Here is a 17,862-nt window from a genome sequence, read left to right as displayed (position 1 = left end):
TAAAATTAAGAATTTCTCTTCATCAAAACAACATTAAGAGAATGAAAGTCAATCCACAGGGCAGAAGAGGAAAAGGTGCTTAATTTTATTAGCTATCAGAGAAATTCAAATACAACTTTTTTTTTTAAAGATTTTTTTTTAATTTATCTGACAGAGATCACAAGTAGGCAGAGAGGCAAGCAGAGAGAGAGGAGGAAGCAGGCTCCCCACAGAGCAGAGAGCCCGATGCGGGGCTTGATCCCAGGACCCTGGTATCATGACCTGAGCCAAAGGCAGAGGCTTAACCCACTGAGCCACCCAGGTGCCCCTGCAAATACAACTTTTGATGCATTCAAAACTCACTAGAATTGGAAAATGGGAAAAAAAAACCCACATAAAATACCATGTGTACTTACCATATGGGACAACTGGAGTTCTCATAAACTACTATGGGAATATACAATTTTACAACCACTTTGGAAAAGTGCTTGGAAGCATAATGCCTACCTTATGATCACACAAAGCCATCTGTAGATATATACTAAAACAAAGCAAAACAGAAGTGTCTATGGTCAATGTGTACAAGAATACTGATAGCTACACTATTCAGAACAGCCATAAACCAAAAGTTACATAAATATCCTACAACAGAAACAGATCAAGAAATTATGTATTCATGTAATGGAAAATGATGCAACACTGAGAACAAAAAATACACAAATGCATTATGTTTGGAGAGTTAGCTAAGTACAATATTGAGTGAATTAAGTCAGACACAAAAGAAATAGATGGTAGATTTCGCTTATATGAAGAACAAGAGAAGGCAAAAGTAATGTATCACCATAGATTACCTGTGAGGCTAGGATAGCATTGCAAAGGGGGACTTGATCTGCTCGTTAGCTTTTTGATCATATTCTCTTTGAGAAAGCTTATTGTGCTGTATCCTCATATGTTGTGTACCTTTATGTATGTTATATTTTAATAAAAGTAGGTCAAATTCTAAAAATCTGCCACAAATCTATTTAGATATAGGTAAAGGTCATTTATAGAAATCACTTATATTCAATGATGGAAAAATTAAAAATGATTCATGTTCTTACATTACTGAGACTGCTCAATAAATTTGTTCAATTAAAATCCCTATGTATAAAAAATTAGAAGAAAATATACTGAATTTGGGTGATAAAATTTTTCACTATGGCATCTTTCAGCATTTAACAAAATGTGCATTCAGCAATTTTACTTAACATCAACCTAACAGATATCATCATGCATGCAGTTCGAGCCTAACTCCTAATAATCTCCATTCACAGATTGCTACCTGCACTTTGCAAAAACTTGCCCAAGGTTCTTCTCAGTGCATTTTTAACCTCCTTGTTTTTCAGGCTGTAGATGAAAGGATTCACTAGGGGAGTGACCACACCATACTGTATGGAGAAGATCAGCTCCAGACGTGAGCCTGAGGTTGGCATTAGATGACGGAGGAAAGCTGAGCCATAGAAGAAACTCACTGCAGTGAGGTGGGAGGAACAAGTGGAGAAGGCCTTGCTTCTGCCTGCGGTGGAGCTGATGCTCAGGATGGTGGAGACAATGTGCACATAGGAGATGAAGATCAGGAAGAATGTACCAAAGCCATGCAGGAGTGTGGAACAGACCAGGACAGTGAGGTTGATAGAGACATCAGAGCAGGACAAAGGGAAGAGGGAGGGCAGCTCACAGCTGTAGTGATGGATGGTTTTGGCCTCACAGAAATCCAAGTTTATTATCAGAGGGATATTAATGAGTGCATCTAGAAACCCCAGGCTCCATGAGCCCCACACAAGCTGCATATACAGCTGATTATTCATAACCTGGCCATAGAGGAGTGGGTGACAGATAGCAGCATAACGGTCATAGGCCATTGCTGACAGTAGGCAGACTTCTGTTCCTCCAAAGTCAAACAGAAAGAAGGCTTGAGCCAGGCAAGCCTCTACTGAGATGGTTTTCCTCTGAGACAGGAGGTTTTCCAGCAGCCTAGGCACTATGGCAGTAGAGAAACAAAAGTCCACAAAAGAGAGGTGACTCAGGAAGAAGTACATAGGTGTGTGGAGTTGGGAATCTGCCCTGATGACCAACAACATCAATAGATTTCCCATTATAGTCAAGAGGTAAATCCCAAGGAAAAGCACAAAGAGCAGAACCTGGATGTGGGAGTCAACAGACAGGCCAAGGAGGATGAACTCTGTGATGGTGCTATGGTTCCTCAAAGCCATGTAGAGAGGATATGCCCTAGAAATAAAAATAAGCATAAACCTCAAACCTCTGTTTACCACACTCAATTACCAGAAGAGGGGGCTTGAACATAACTAGCTTATATTTCTTGTTTTTCCTCATTGATTTTTTTTTTATATCCTTCCTTCCCAGACTGATATTCTGCTTCAATTCTGAATAGGTCAATCTTAGTATGATATCACCCTATAGTTGATATTCTATCTCAGAGATCACTGAAGGAATTCACAAATTCATCCAGACCTTAACCGTGACTAATTTAGTCAGTTTCCTTCTATAGAAACTGCTTAGCAATATTACCTGTAATTTGCATATTTTAGAGAACTATCTATAATGGATGTTGCAAAACTTGTAATTTCTCCTCTATCACTGTTTCTTTCTTTCTTTTTTTAAAAAAATTAACACACAATGTATTATTTGCTTCAGGGGTACAAGTCTGTGAATCATCAGTCTTAAACAATTCACAATACACAACTCACCATAGCACATCCATGTCCATCCCAGTCCATCCCAATGTCCATCACCCAGTCACCCTATCCTTCCCTTCCCTGCTCCAGCAGCCCTCAGTTTGTTTCCTGAGATTAAGAGTCTCCTGTGGTTTGTCTCCCTCCCCGGTCCCATCTTGTTTCATTTTTCCCTTCCTTCCCTCCATGAACCCCCGCCCTGCCTCTCAAATTCCTCATATCAGAGAGATATGACAACTGTCTTTCTCTGATTGACTTATTTCACTTAGCATAATACCCTCTAGTTCCATCCACGTTGTTGTAAATGACAAGATTTCATTTTTAGATGGCCTCGCAATATATATATATATATAATATTATATATATTACATATATTTTTATCATATATATATATATATATATATATCTATATATCTCCCACATCTTCTTTACCATTCATCTGTTAATGGACATCTAATTTCTTTCCATAATTTGGCTATTGTGGTTATTGCTGCTATAAACATTGGGGTGCACATGCCCCTTCAGATCACTACATTTGCACCTTTAGGGTAAATACCCAGTAGTGTGATTACTGGGTCATAAGGTAGTTCTATTTTTAACTTTTTGCCAAACCTCCCTACTGCTTTCTGGAATGGCTACACCAGCTTGCATTCCCCGTGTAGGAGGGTTTCCCTTTCTCTGCATCCTCAGCAACACCTATTATTTCCTAACTGGTTAATTTTAGTCATTCTGACTGGTGTGAGGTGGTATCTCACTGTGGTTTTGATTTGTAGTTCCCTGATGTTGAGTGATGTTGAGCAATTTTTCATGTATTTATTGGCCATTTGGATGTCGTCTTTGCAGAAATGTCTGTTCACGCCTTCTGCCCATTTCTTGATTGGATTATTTGTTTTGTTTTTGGGTCTTGAGTTTGATAAGTTCTTTATAGATTTTTATAGATTTTGGATACTAGCTCTATCTGATATGTCATTGTGAATATCTTCTCCCATTCTGTCAGTTGTCTTTTGGTTTTGTTGACTGTTTCCTTTGCTGTGCAAAAGCTTTTTTTTTTTTTTTGATGAAGTCCCAATATTTCATTTTTGCCCTTGTTTCCCTTACTTTTGGCAATGTTTCTAGGAAGAAGTTGCCACAGGTGAGGTGAAAGAGTTTGCTGCCTGTGTTCTCCTCAATGATTTTGATGAAGTCCTGTTTCACAATGAGGACTTTCATTCATTTTGACTCTATTTTTGTGTGTGGAGTAAGGAAATGGTCCAGTTTTATTCTTCTGCATGTGGCTGCCCAATTTTCCCAACACAATTTGTTTAAGAGACTGTCTTTTTTCCACTGGACATTCTTTCCTGCTTTGTTGAAGATTAGTTGACGATTATCACTCAGTTTCTTACTCCCATTTAAAACCTTGCTAAATTGCTCAATGACATTATTTTGTCTTCCTTTAGCTTTTTTACAATCTATTTCACATATATTGTCAATTTCATCTTTGGGGCAAGACTGAAACATGTTATCATAATCTTAGTGTATGTGTGCTTGTATGTATACAAGTGTCTTTGTATACATATGGTGTATGGCGGAGGTTAGAGTAAAATGAATGAGGGCAGAGCTTGCTGAATCCATTTTACAGAAGAGAAAATTGAGTATCAAAGGTAATGTTACTTGTCTAAATTGCCAATGTGAATATTCAGTATTTAGTTGCACTATATAGGACTCTAAGAGGTGTCTCTATCATACCGTGTCTTCCAAAGAAGACTTGGCAATGAATGTATAATTCACCGTATAATGAATATATAATTATAATTGCCCATAGTTAAACAGTTGTATATACCATGTTGTCTTCTTCTCAGTGCCTAGCATAGCATATACAACTGTTTAACTATTTTATAAATACTTGTGTTTTTTTTTTTTCCCTGACTTTGTCACTCCTGTCTAGTATTCAGGGATTCTGTTTAGCCTTTCCCTAGGGCTGTTTACTTAGGTTGTGCCTCTTGAAACGTCTTGCTTGGCTTTGTAATGCCACAGAAATTCTGGCCTGTCCCCTTGTGCTCATATCTACCCTGTATTCTTGAGTTTTGTCATGATGCTGTAGAATCTGGCCTTGATGTTGCCCAAAGGGCTCACAGGAAGTTTAATCCTGTAGAGCAGCCACCTTCCCAGCACTTGTCCTTTTTGATTATTTCCCCACTATTAATATTGAATACTTAAACACTTTACAAGCTATGGGATTTTCTTCAATTCAATTTCCATCTCAGTTATGCTCTAGGCTTATATGCAGCATAGATGGCAACTTAAATTTAACAAGGAAGGAGAACAAACTGTTGAAAAGAATAAGTTTCAATGACCCCTCTTATCTCTGCTTTTGTCAAGTCCTGTTAGAAGAAAACAATTTTCTGTTCTCTACATTAGTAAATAAAACAAAATTAAAAAGTAAATTGAGACTGCTTTCTTTAAGAATATGAACATTTCTGTGTTTGGGATTTTCTGTATGAATTAGGCTTATAATTACTTCATTCCTTTCACATTTACTGTTTATTTACAGTGTGAGCACTTACTCATCCAGAAGGATCACAGTGCCTTCAGTTCACATTAAAGTTCATGAGATACAGCCTAGGTTTAGAATAGGTGGAGAAGGGACATCCTAGATCCTCAAAGAGAAAATAGAGTTCAATGCAGAAGTTAGAAGTTAGCTTGGCTTTCTAATTTCCATTAAAGAGTCATATATGAGCACTTATTAAACATGTCTTCAACCTTCGGTTCTGTCTGATCTGCTTTATAGATCACTATGATGTAGATTTTTGTGTTTTTAAAAAAGATTTATTTATTTATTTGAGAGAGAGAGAAAAAGAGAGAGAGAGAGCATTGTGTGCAAGTGGGAGTGGGGGTGGTGCAGAGCTAAAGGGAAGAGAGAAGCAGACTCCCTCCTGAGGTGAAGACCAATGTGGGCTTCAATTTCAGGACCCTGAGTTCATGATCTGAGCTGAAATCAAGAGTCAGATGCCCAAATGACTGAACCACGCAGGCCTCCTGATTTTTTTTTTTTTTTAAAGGAGTCATCTCATTTTATCATTGGATATTTATTCCATTGGAATGACTGTGTTTAAACATAAAGTAGCACTTCTAATCAGTCACAACATTAATCTCTTTAGATCTAATAATGATGATAGTGATGATAATGAAAAGATACTGCTTAATCTAAGCACTTTACGTATATTAACCTAGTTCTTTCTTGTAAGAGACCATGATACATCCTTTTTCTTTCTTTTAAACAGATAAGGACCTGAGGCAGACAGCATTTAAGAACTCTGCCCAAGAGGTGCCTGGGTGGCTCAGTGGGTTAAGCCTCTGCCTTCAGCTCAGGTCATGATCTCATGGTCCTGGGATTGAGCCCCACATTGGGCTCTCTGCTCAGCAGGGAGCCTGCTTCCCCTCCTCTCTCTGCCTGCTGCTCTGCCTACTTGTGATCTCTCTCCCTCTGCCAAATAAATAAATAAATATTTAAAAAATAAAGAACTCTGCCCAAGGTCAAATAGGCACCAAGTGGAGAACTTATCATTGAGCTCAGGCAGTTTAGTAATGTACCTTAATCACATCCTTTCCAAAGGGTTGGGAAACCTTCCTTGACAAAGAAAGCAAACATAGGTTTCGTAACACTTTGTCAATTTCAAATGTATTTAATTTTAAAATTAATTAATTAGTTAATTTCACAAATTCTGGGATGGATGGATTAATAAGAAAAGGAAGAGTGAGAGAGTGATTAAGTATTTCCTCTATTTACTGACCAAAGGTAGAAAAGTTTATGTACTCAGAAGCATTATAAATCCGCTAAGAACCTGGGAATCCCTGAACTGTAAGAAGGGCTGAAAGTAGGAGGCATGGAAAAGGAGCATGAGCAAATTTTTTTTCCCCAAATATTTCTTAACTTCTGTCCTTTTTTCTTGTGTGCTTCAGCACCTGCATCAGTGTGACCATTTTGGGAGACTGAGGGAGTCATTAATAGCAAAAAAATTAACGTTCTGTGGCACATGTAAGTTTTATCCTTGAAAAGGATAAAACATAAACCATCTACTCTGAAAATGTATTCTGCCCAATATTCCTGACTGTTACGGTCCCAGTTGGTTTACTCTAATTTCATACTCTTAGGGCCTAGGCAATGCAGAGTTTATACCAGAATGTATGAAGTCCCCATTCCCGTTGCCCAATATCAGTCATCAACACCAGAGAGTTTTTCCCAAGTAGCTGCTCAGAGTAGGTGAACACAGAGACCTCAATGTGTGGAGAATATGAATTTGCTTAGATTTGGGGGCTCAGTCTCGAGCAAATATAAAGTCTCAGGGTGAAAAGACACATCTCAGAGTGTCAGAAAGAGAAGGTATATGAAGAGAGGAAAATAATTTATCAGGTGAGAGAGAGAGAGAGAGAGAGAGAGAGAAACTCCAGAGCTGTCCTTGAGAGATTACCGAGCTCTGGGCTTTTGTGGCTCAAAAGATTTCCTGCCACTCAGATTTTTACCTCAGGCCATGAGATCTCTATGTTCAATTTTTTCTAAGGGAAGTTACAGTAAGTTTATGAAAATTATTTACCTAAAGCTAGGTACTCTCAAAGGCTGAAGCTTCAAGGCACATATCCTCCGAGCTTTAGTTTGGTCCTGCCTTTTCCTCCTATTGGCTGTACAAAGACTCTCAAATCCTCCACAAAAGGTGTGGAGGGGCTTCTCTTTGGTAGTCTTAAGTCCAACTCCTTGGGTGTCTGTTCCTTTTTTTTCTTTTCTTCGTTTTCTCTCTGACTTTAGATACTGTTGTACTAAGAGAATCCATGAAGTGAGTGATTCCCAGATATAACACTTTAGAAGGGCAAGTGTAGAGTAAGCAGTCAATAATTGACCAGCAGAGCCTGGCACCCCAGGAGACCAAAGACCCAATGTCTTTTATTCTCTGGAGTCGTAACTTGAGGCCTAACTTTAGACTCACACAAAAAACAAACAAAATTTTAAAAGCTCAGGGGATTCTATTTAGTGTGGGCTTTTAGAACTTCTATATTGAAGCTTTAACTTTGATGAAAACTCTCAGGCGTTTAATGAATTTCAAAGGAGGCAAAGTAGGTGGCAACATCCTTTGTGTGCTCAGTCTCAGTATGTCGCATTTGGGAAAGCCAAGGAAAGCTGCACATTGATCTCAAGTTATTTTTCTTTGCTCTCATGATTTGAATTCATAAATATCTCTCAGATGAATATTTTAGTGATCAGTTGGGTCAACAATCAGGGAGGTTTTCAGGGAGATGGCTGAAGGCAGGTCACAAAAGCCAAGGAAGAGATGGTGAAAGACTGAGCAATCAATAATGACAAATGCAGCAGTTTGATTCTGAATGATTAGAAATACAAGGTACCTATTGGATTTTAGACTTATGGTGTATTGTTGTCTGTAAGGAACAGTGGGAGCATTGGCCAGATTGAAGAAGATTGAGATGTGCACTAATGGTAAGACTGGCATGTTTTCAAAGTTTTAGAAGTGAATAAGACCAGAATAAAAAAAAATAATGAAGGTTTATTAATTACATACCAAACTCCAGGTAGTGTCCCACACATTTTGGCATGATAACTAATTCCTCAGAACAGCTGTATGAGCTGGAATGTTTATTTCCTTCATCTACCCCAGATGAGGAAATTGAGGCATGGTAGAATATCTGGTCTAAGTTTATAAAGCTATTAATTGGTTGAATCAGGATTAAAATTTATATCATAAGACCTTAAAAACAGCTTTTCATCACTATGCTAACTAGCCTCAAATGGGGTAATTGAGTTTAAGGTTTGTGATATATATATTCTCTTGACAGAAAAGGAGCTGTAGATACAAAATGAAGAGAGGGGAGACTCAGAAAGCAAAATCTAGTGTTCTGTTAGAAAGCTGTGCCCATCTCTGGAGAATGACATTAGGTAAGCAAGCAGGACACAAACCACATCAAGACCTGTTCCTGAATTCAAAGGATAATAAATAGCTAGATGGGTGTTTCTTTTTTCTTTTCTGGTATGTAGATATCTGGATTTGTACATACCTGGGATATATACAACTAATCTCTAAAATCAATTGAGTGATTTCTCGAAGACATTTGAAAGGAATATTAATGTAAAGTTGTAAGCATAGCCTGTTTTTGATAACAAAATCAGATAATAATAACATATGAAAGGAAGTTTATAAACTTTTAAAGGAAATTCATGAACACAAAATTTTTATGTGTCGGTTAGCCATTTGTATGTCTTCTTTGAAGAAGCATCTATTCATGTCTTCTGCCCATTCTTTCACTTGTAGAACATAAGGAATAGCATGCGGGCATTAGGAGATGGGGGGGGCGGAATTTGGAGGGGAAGATGAATCAAGAGAGACTATGGATTCTGAGAAACAAACTGAGGGTTTTAGGGGGTAGGAGGATGAGGGGATGGGTTAGCCCAATGATGGGTATTAAGGAAGGCACATATTGCATGGAGCACTGGGTGTTATATGCGAACAATGAATCTTGGAACACTACATGACATCCTGTATGGTGACTAACATAATTTAAAAAATCCACAAAATTTAAGGTGATGTATAACTTCTCAGATAATAGGAATAGGGAGGAAATCAAAGGTAAATTTAATTAGGAATAAATTTAAGTTTATAGGTTGGGGGGCATGGTTTTTAATACCTCAATAAATAAATGAACAACCTAACAAAAAGAAAAATGAAATAAAGTAGTATATGTGTGCATTGATTATGACAGTGCATTATGAACAAGGAATTAAGAATAATTCAATCCTATGCTTCTGATTTCCAAATCAGGGGGGAAAAAAGGCAAGAAAAAAAAAAAAGGAGAAACACGTGGAAAAAAGCAGGGAGGAAGGGGGAAAACTCTTTGGAACAATTGCTACATAAATGAAATTTTCAATTGTAGGGGAATTGTTAAATAAACAATGGCTTTTTTTTTTTTTTTGTAAAATAAAATAGAGGCTAAAATATTTTTGGAAATGGAAAATGTTTAATTTATGTTAGATAAAATGACAAAAACAAAATTGATTATAAATTATAGTTATGGCTATTTATAAGAATGTACCATAAAGACATTTTTCATAAAAGTTTGGACTGAGATATACCTAAATGTTAATAGTGGTCTTCACTGCATAGTAGAACCATTTACCTGTATTTTAATAATTTGTAATTTAAAAAATATTTAAAGAAAAAATGTTAGTATTTTACATGAAGCATTAATACTTTATGATTTCAACATAGTCAAAATAAAGTGAAAAATAATTTAAGCTACATAGCTGTGTCCATGGAGTATTTTCAGTCTTGTTGTCTTTAATATGAAGAAAAGTAAATATTGTCTTGCTTCAGAAATCCATGTATTGCAAAAATATATACAAATATGAGAAAAATACCTAAAAGTAGTTGAGCCCTCATAAATTATAACTTTAATCAATCAAATACTAAGAATTTAATATTTAATAAATACACCTTTTAAAATGGCGTTAAGTGAGAAAAACAGGTTGGCTGAAAACATTTGAAATTTCCAAAAACAGACCTAAAATAGGGCAAAATACATATGTATATTTGGAATAAATACCTAGTAGTGTAATTGTGGGGTTGTAGGGTAACTTTATTTTTCACTCCTTAAGAAACCTCCATACTGTTTTCCAGAGTGGTTGTACCAGCTTTCATTCCCACCAACAGTGTAAGATGGTTTCCCTTTCTCTGCATCCTCACCAACATCTGTTGCTTCCTGTCTTGCTAATTATAGCCATTCTGACTGATTGAGGTACTATGTTATTTTGGTTTTGACTTGCATTTCCCTGATGCCAAGTGATGTGGAGCATTTTTTCATGTGTCTGTTGGCCATTTGTATGTCTTCTTTCGAGAAATATCTGTTCATATCTTCTGCTCATTTCTTGATCCAAAAGGGCACTTGCACCCCAATGTTCATAGCAGCAGTGTCCACAATAACCAAACTATAGGAAGAGCCCAGATGTCCATCAACAGAAGAATGGATAAAGAAGGCATATATATATGTGTGTGTATACACACACACACACACACACACACACACACACACACACACAAAGGAATATTACTCAGCCATTAGAAAGGATGAAATCTTACCACTTCTTTCGATGTGGATGGAACTGGAGGGTCTTATGCTGAATGAAATAAGTCAAATTTAGATTAAAAAAGAAAAAATAAAATCTAAGATAAATTAAATGATAAAAAACAAAATAAAATAGGGCAAAATCTTGAAAGAGCTGGAATAGGTCTATCTTACATGAAATTCTGAAATTAAATAACAACAGATATTCAGCAAATGTTTTGTTAGTGCAGGTGATTATTGGGCAAGATTGTTTCAGCCAAATTTCCTTTAGTAAACAAACAAATAAAAAATAAAGAACAAAACCTTAGGTGAATTTGCTGGATGAGTGGAAGAGCCAGGAGAGGCCTGCAGAGGGCACTGCCTAGGTGGGAAGAGAAGCACTGTAAAGTGTGTACAAAAAGTAAGAGAAAGCCTTAAACAACCTCTTTCAGAAGGCTGTCTGGTAATTTCTAAAGTTCCCAGAGTTTGAAGAAAAACTCACAGGCCTCTAGAGCCCCAAATTACAATTTTTTGCCTTGGAGTAGAGTTACAGAAATCACATCTGTCCTTTGCCTACATGTCTATATATTTACTGGGGGCAGTGAATGCGAGAGATCCACGCTTTAAGCTAAGCAACTGATTGCTCTGAAGGGTATGTACAGACCAAGGTTTCCAAGGTCTGGAAAACTTCTTTTCTTGACCCAGGATTGTCACATTTACAAACCCTACATTCACCCTTATGTCCTTTATTTTACATTGTTTGGGCTAGAAGACTGTATAGAACATCTCCCAGATTCTTTTGCTAATAGGCTTTTGTTTACATTTAGCCAATTGGAAGAAGTGGTCTGTTTAAGTGTATGAATAAGAATAAGAAGGACAAGGAGAAAAAGAAGAAGAGGGGGAGGAAGAGGAGGCAGAGGAGACAGTGGTGGGGACACTGCATCCCCATTCTGATTATTGCAGGAGTAGTGCAGCACTTTTTCAGCAGTCGTGGCATCACTGCGATTCCTCTCCTCAGTGATCCTGTGCCTGGTGTCCCAGCAGCACAGCAGCCAATGTAGAATTATCAGCTTCAGCCTAGGATTGGAATAACTTCTTCTTCTTTTTTTTTTGCTTCTCTAAGATCACCTTCATCCTTCTCCCTTTTGGCCACTGAGTCATTCCAACAACTTAGTACTAAAAATACCTTCAAGGTTAAAGAACATTCTACTAAAGAATGAATGGGTCAACAAAGAAATTAAAGAATAATTTATTTTTATTATTATTATTTTTAAAGATTTTATTTATTTATTTATTTATTTATTTATTTTTAAGATTTTATTTATTTATTTGACAGAGATCACAAGTAGCAGAGAGGCAGGCAGGGAGAGAGGAGAGAGGAGGAAGCAGGCTCCCTGCTGAGCAGAGAGCCCAATGTGGGGCTCGATCCCAGGACCCTGGGATCATGACCTGAGCCGAAGGCAGAGGCTTCAACCCACTGAGCCACCCAGGCGCCCCTAAAGAAGAATTTAAAGAATGCATGGAAGCAAATGAAAATGAAAACACATGAAAATGAAAACACGATAGTTCAGAACCTCTGGGATGCAGCAAAGATGGTTTTAGGAGGGAAGTGTATGCAATACAGGCCTTTCTCAAGAAACAAGAAAAGTTTCAAATACACAATGCTAACTTAAACCTAAAGAAGATAGAAAAAGAACAGACAATAAAGCAGGAGAAGAGATTTAATAAAGATTAGAGCAGAAATCAATGATATAGAAGTAAACAAAACCAAAACCAAACCAAAACAAAACAACAAACCAGTAGAACAAATGAACAAAACTGGGACATGGTTCTTTGAAAGAATTAATAAGATTGATAAACCCCTAGCCAAACTTATAAAAAAAAAAAGAGAAGGGACCCAAATAAATAAAATCATGAATGAAAGAGGAGAGATCAAAACAAACACCAAAGAAATACAATTAAAAGAAAGTATTATGAGCAAATATACGCCATCAAATTAAGCAATCTGGAAGGATGTATGTATTCCTAGAAACTTATAAACTACCAAAACTGGAAGAGGAAGAAATAGAACCTGAATAGAGCCATACCAGGAAGGAAATTGAAGCAGTAATCAAAAATTCCCCAAATATGGGGCATCTGGGTGGCTCAGTGGGTTAAAGCCTCTGCCTTCGGCTCAGGTCATGGTCTCAGGGTCCTGGGATTGGGCCCCACATCGGGCTTTCTGCTTGGTGGAGAGCCTGCTTCCTCCTCTCTCTCCACCTGCCTCTCTGCCTACTTGTGATCTCTGTCTGTCAAATAAATAAAGAAGACCTTAAAAAAAAAATCCCCCAAATAATAGGAGTCCAGGGCTGAATGGCTTCTCAGAGGAATTCTACCAGACATTTAAAGAAGAATTAATACCTATTCTCCTGAAACTGTTTCAAAAACTAGACAAGGAAGGAATACTTCAAACTCTTTCTGTGAGGCCAGCAATACCTTGATCCCAAAACCAGACAAAGACCCCGCTAAAAAGGTGAATTACAGACCAATATCCCTGACGAACATGGATGCGAAAATTCTCATTAAGATACTAGCTAACTGGATCCAACAATTCATTAAAAGATTATTCACCATGACCAAATGGGATTTATTCCTTTGCTGCTAAGGAATAGCTTCACAAATCAAGCAATGTGAATCACCACATTAGTAAAAGGAAGGATAAGAACCATACGATCTTTTCAATAGGTGCAGAAAAAACATTTGACAGAATGCAACACACTTGATAAAAACTGTCTGTTGTACAGGCATAGAGAGAACATACCTTAATATCATAAAAACTATCTACAAAAAGCTCACAGCTAATATCACCCTCAATGGGAAAAACTGAGAGCTTTCCCCCTATGGTTAGGAATACAACATGGATGTCCACTATCATCACCATTGTTCAACATAGTACTGGAAGTCCTAGGCTCAATAGTCAGACAATATAAAGAAATAAAAAGGATCCAGATCAGCAAAGAAGAAGTCAAACTTTTACTCTTTGCAGGTGACATGAACTGATGATACAAGAATTCAGCAAAGTCAAAGGTTATAAAATCAATACACAGAAGTCAGTGGCATTTCTATATGCTAATAGTGAAGGAGCAGAAAGAGAAATCAGGGAACAGATCCTACCTACAAGTGCACCAAACCTATAAGATACCTAGGAATAAACCTAACTGAAGAGATAAAGGATCCGTACTCTGAAAACCATAGAATACTTATGAAAGAAATTAAGGAAGACAAAAAAATGGAAAATACCCCATGCTCATGGATTGGAAGAAAAAATATTGTTGAGATGCTATGCTAGCTAAAGCAATCTACACATTCAATATAATACTTATCAAAATACCATCAGTATTTTTCACAGAGCTGGAGCAAATAATCCTAAAATTTGTATGGAACCAGAAAAGACCCCAAATAGCCAAAGGTATGTTGAAAAAGAAAACCAGAGCGGAAGGCATAACAATTCCAGACTTCAAGCTGTACAAAGTTGTAATCATTAAGACAATACAGTATTGGCACAAAAACAGACAGCTAAATCAATGGAACAGAATAGAGAGCCCAGAAATGGATGCTCAAAAATATGGTCAACTGACTTTTGACACTACTAGGTATTTATCCAAAAGATACAAACATAATGATTTGAAGGGGTATGTACACCTCAGTGTTTATAGAAACAATGTCCCAATAGCCAGAATATGGAAAAAGACCAGATGTCCATTGACAGAGGAATGGATAAAGAACTGACTATATATATATATATATCACACATATGTGGAATATTACTCAGCCTTCCAACACATATATATGTAATGAAATATTACTCAGCCATCAAAAGAATTTAATCTTGCCATTTGTAACCACGTGGATGGAACTAGAGAAGTTTATGCTAAAAGTGGAATAAGTCAGTCAGAGAAAGACAGTTACCATATGACTTTACTCATATGTGGAATTTAAGAAGCAAAACAGATGAACATGGTGTAAAGGAAGCAAAAATAAAACAAGACAAAAATAGGGAGGCAAACCATAAGAGACTCAACTATAGAAAACAAACTGAGGGTTACTGGAGAGGTGGGTGGGGGGATTGGTTAACTGGGTGATGGGCATTAATGAGGGCACTTGAATTAATGAGCACTGGGTGTTGTATGCAACTAATGAATTGCTGAATTCTACCTCTGAAACTAATAATACACTATCTCTTAATTAAATTAAATGAAAATGAAGTATAATTCTACCTTCATTTAAGATATTGTAGATAAGGTACAGTGTCTGTGTGGCTTTGTAGTTGTATTTCTAGGATTTCTAGGATGCTTAACAAGTGGTTTTATAGATATCTGGGATACTTTGGTAGATGGTTTATGCAACTTTTCCGATTAGTCTTCTCCATGACCATCCTTTCCCCAGTACACTCAGGAAATTCCTGCCTAGGATTCTCCCTACTCCACACACTTTTCTAAACCCCATCACTTTCTACTAGACTTAAGTCTTCTGAGCCATCAGGAAAACCTAGAAGGGGAAAGAAGCAGGGCTGTTATACTACCCTAGAATGAATGAAATTCTCTGCTATTTGCTCCATAGCAGATAATGCTTCACAAGGCTTGTGGAAGATGTCTTCTTGCCTGGACTTTAGCCCAACAAACTGACTTCCTTTCTCAGACACCTTCAGCTGCATCTGCCTTGCCACTAGGACCCTCTTCAATCAGAGCTCATCTTAAACTCACCTTCCATTCACCCTTCCAAAAGGTTCAAGTCTATACCTTTCTTCCTTTAGAGATCCTGGTTGTTTAACTTTGTAGCAAAACTCTATCCCCAGTTTAATACCCATAGGAATTTATGTAAGAATTCAGGACACAAATAATTTTTCCCCATGCTAAGCACATTGTTAATGTTTTACAAATAAAAAGAATAATCTATGTCTATAACCAAAGTACTTGAATTGAAATTGTTAGTTGATGCATGTTTTCTGCCTATCAGAAAGATAAAATATGAATGAAAGCAAGAAAATGCCTTGCTATTTTTTTGTGGATTTTCAAACAAAGGAGGCTTTAAAAGATTTTTGTTATATCTGACATGAGTAAACAAAAATTTTCCTTAAGGCCTATTATTTGGATATTTTGCTACAATTCTGCCCTGCTTTCCAATCATTCTCTGCTTGTTCTCTGCTATCTGAGATGTTGTAAACTTTTCTGAAACATGTTTTTCAGAGCTGTTTTTACTTCCTTGTTCTTTAGGCTGTAGACAAGGGGATTCACTAGGGGAGTGACCACACTGTACTGCATGGAAAAAAACAGCTCCCATGGGGAGCCCGAGGTTAGCATGAGATAGCGAAGAAAACCTGAGCCATAAAATAAGCTTACTGTGGTGAGGTGGGAGGAGCAGGTGGAGAAGGCCTTACTTCTGCCTGAGGTAGAGCTCATGCTCGGAATGGTGGCAACAATACGTGTGTAAGAGAAGAAGACCAGAAGGAAGGTCCCAAAGGCATGCAGGAGGGCAGAGAAAAGCAGGACTGCAAAGTTAACAGAGCTATTGGAACAGGAGAGAGGGAACAGAGATGGAATCTCACAAATGAAGTTGTAGATGACTTGAGTCTCACAGAAGTCCAAATTCCAAGCTAGGAGGGTATTGATGAGAGCGTCCAAAAAGGCCAGACCCCAAGATCCCCATACCAGTCCCACACTCAGCTCATTGCTCATTATCTGACCATAGAGTAGAGGGTAGCAAATGGCAGCATAGCGGTCATATGCCATCACTGCAAGGAGGCAGAGCTCTGTTCCCCCAGAGGCAAGCACAAAGAAAGCTTGGGTCAAACAGTCCTCCACTGAGATGGTTTTCTTCTCAGACAGGAGGTTCTCTAGCATCCTGGGCACAGTGACTGAAGAATAACAGAGGTCCAGGAAGGAGAGGTGATTCAAGAAGAAGTACATGGGCGTGTGAAGGTGAGAATTGGCCCTGATAACCAAGATCATCAACAGGTTCCCTGACAGAGTCAGGAGGTAAATTACTAGGAAAAGCACAAAGACTAGGGCCTGGGTATGATGATCAGCAGGCAGTCCAAGAAGGAGGAACTCAGTGATGATGCTGTGATTTCCCAAGGCCATTTAAAGATGATAATACTTTGGAAGAAAACAGAAAGAGAAACAATGTATCAACCACCTCCTCTGGCAACCCCAAATTTCTACTTATTCTATGTACATACACTTTTTTCCCCCCCATCTCTCATTGTTGCTACCGTTGTTTAATATATCTCATGGGGTCCCTTGAAGCATGCCCTTCCCTCTTCTGTCAGCTGTATAAGCCCTGAACCTTCTGTGCTCTTTCAATTTGTTGCTTTTTTCTTACAAACAGCTCTAGAGAAATTTATGTAACTTTTCAGATCTGACCATTGAACAATTTTTATCCCTTCAAACTAGGCCACTGATTTTGTTCTATGACATTCTGATCAAGAATTCATTTTCTGCAGAAGATACTATAATCCTTCCAGTTCTCCTCAGTGTCTTTCACTTTCCATTAAAGACTTTGTAAGAGTTCATTACAAATTATTTATGTACATTTATCTTATTGTTTTCCTCTTTATTATCTTCCATAAATTTGGAAAATGTGATCCTAGATATCTCTAAGATATTTTGAAAGTTGTGTGTGCATGTGTGAGTGTGTGTGATGCAGAGTAGAGGTAAGGGAGGAAACTATGAAATATTTTTTAAAGTTAAAAAAGTAGATCTAAGAAATAATAAAGGAAAAACAAAACTAAGTTTTTCATCAAAAGAAACCATTAAAAAAAGAAAGGTCATAGCCACATCAATCAGACAACAAAAAGAAATAGAAGGCATCCAAATCTGCAGGGAAGAAGTAAAACTTTGACTATTTCCAGATTACATGATACTCTGTATAGAAAATCGTAAAGACTCCACCAAAAACCTGCTAGAACTGATAAATTCAGTAAAGTCACACAATACAAAATCAATGTACAGCAATCTTTTGCATTCTATAATATAATATAATAATAATATAATAATATATAATATATAATATATATAATAATATATAATATAAT

At 37.3% G+C, this 17,862-nt stretch overlaps 2 protein-coding genes across 2 annotated transcripts; both read right to left on the bottom strand.

The window, feature by feature from the left end:
* Nucleotides 1-1,286: 1,286 nt before the first annotated feature.
* Nucleotides 1,287-2,231, bottom strand: LOC116593547 (olfactory receptor 8S1-like). Its single transcript, XM_032347842.1, has one exon. The coding sequence runs from the start codon at nt 2,229-2,231 to the stop codon at nt 1,287-1,289; it is 945 nt and encodes a 314-aa protein (XP_032203733.1).
* Nucleotides 2,232-15,973: 13,742 nt separating this feature from the next.
* LOC116592418 (olfactory receptor 8S1-like) lies at nt 15,974-16,909 on the bottom strand. The gene has a single exon (XM_032345624.1). The coding sequence runs from the start codon at nt 16,907-16,909 to the stop codon at nt 15,974-15,976; it is 936 nt and encodes a 311-aa protein (XP_032201515.1).
* Nucleotides 16,910-17,862: the final 953 nt, after the last annotated feature.

This window comes from Mustela erminea, chromosome 6 (genome assembly GCF_009829155.1).
Source record: "Mustela erminea isolate mMusErm1 chromosome 6, mMusErm1.Pri, whole genome shotgun sequence".
Classification (NCBI taxonomy): Eukaryota; Metazoa; Chordata; class Mammalia; order Carnivora; family Mustelidae; genus Mustela; species Mustela erminea.
The sequence above is the reverse complement of the archived record's forward strand: the minus strand, read 5'-3'. Positions and strand labels throughout refer to the sequence as shown.

Coding starts and splice junctions, on each gene's coding strand:
- LOC116593547 (XM_032347842.1), bottom strand. CDS start 2,231: ATGGCTTTGAGGAACCATAGCACCATCACAGAGTTCATCCTCCTTGGC.
- LOC116592418 (XM_032345624.1), bottom strand. CDS start 16,909: ATGGCCTTGGGAAATCACAGCATCATCACTGAGTTCCTCCTTCTTGGA.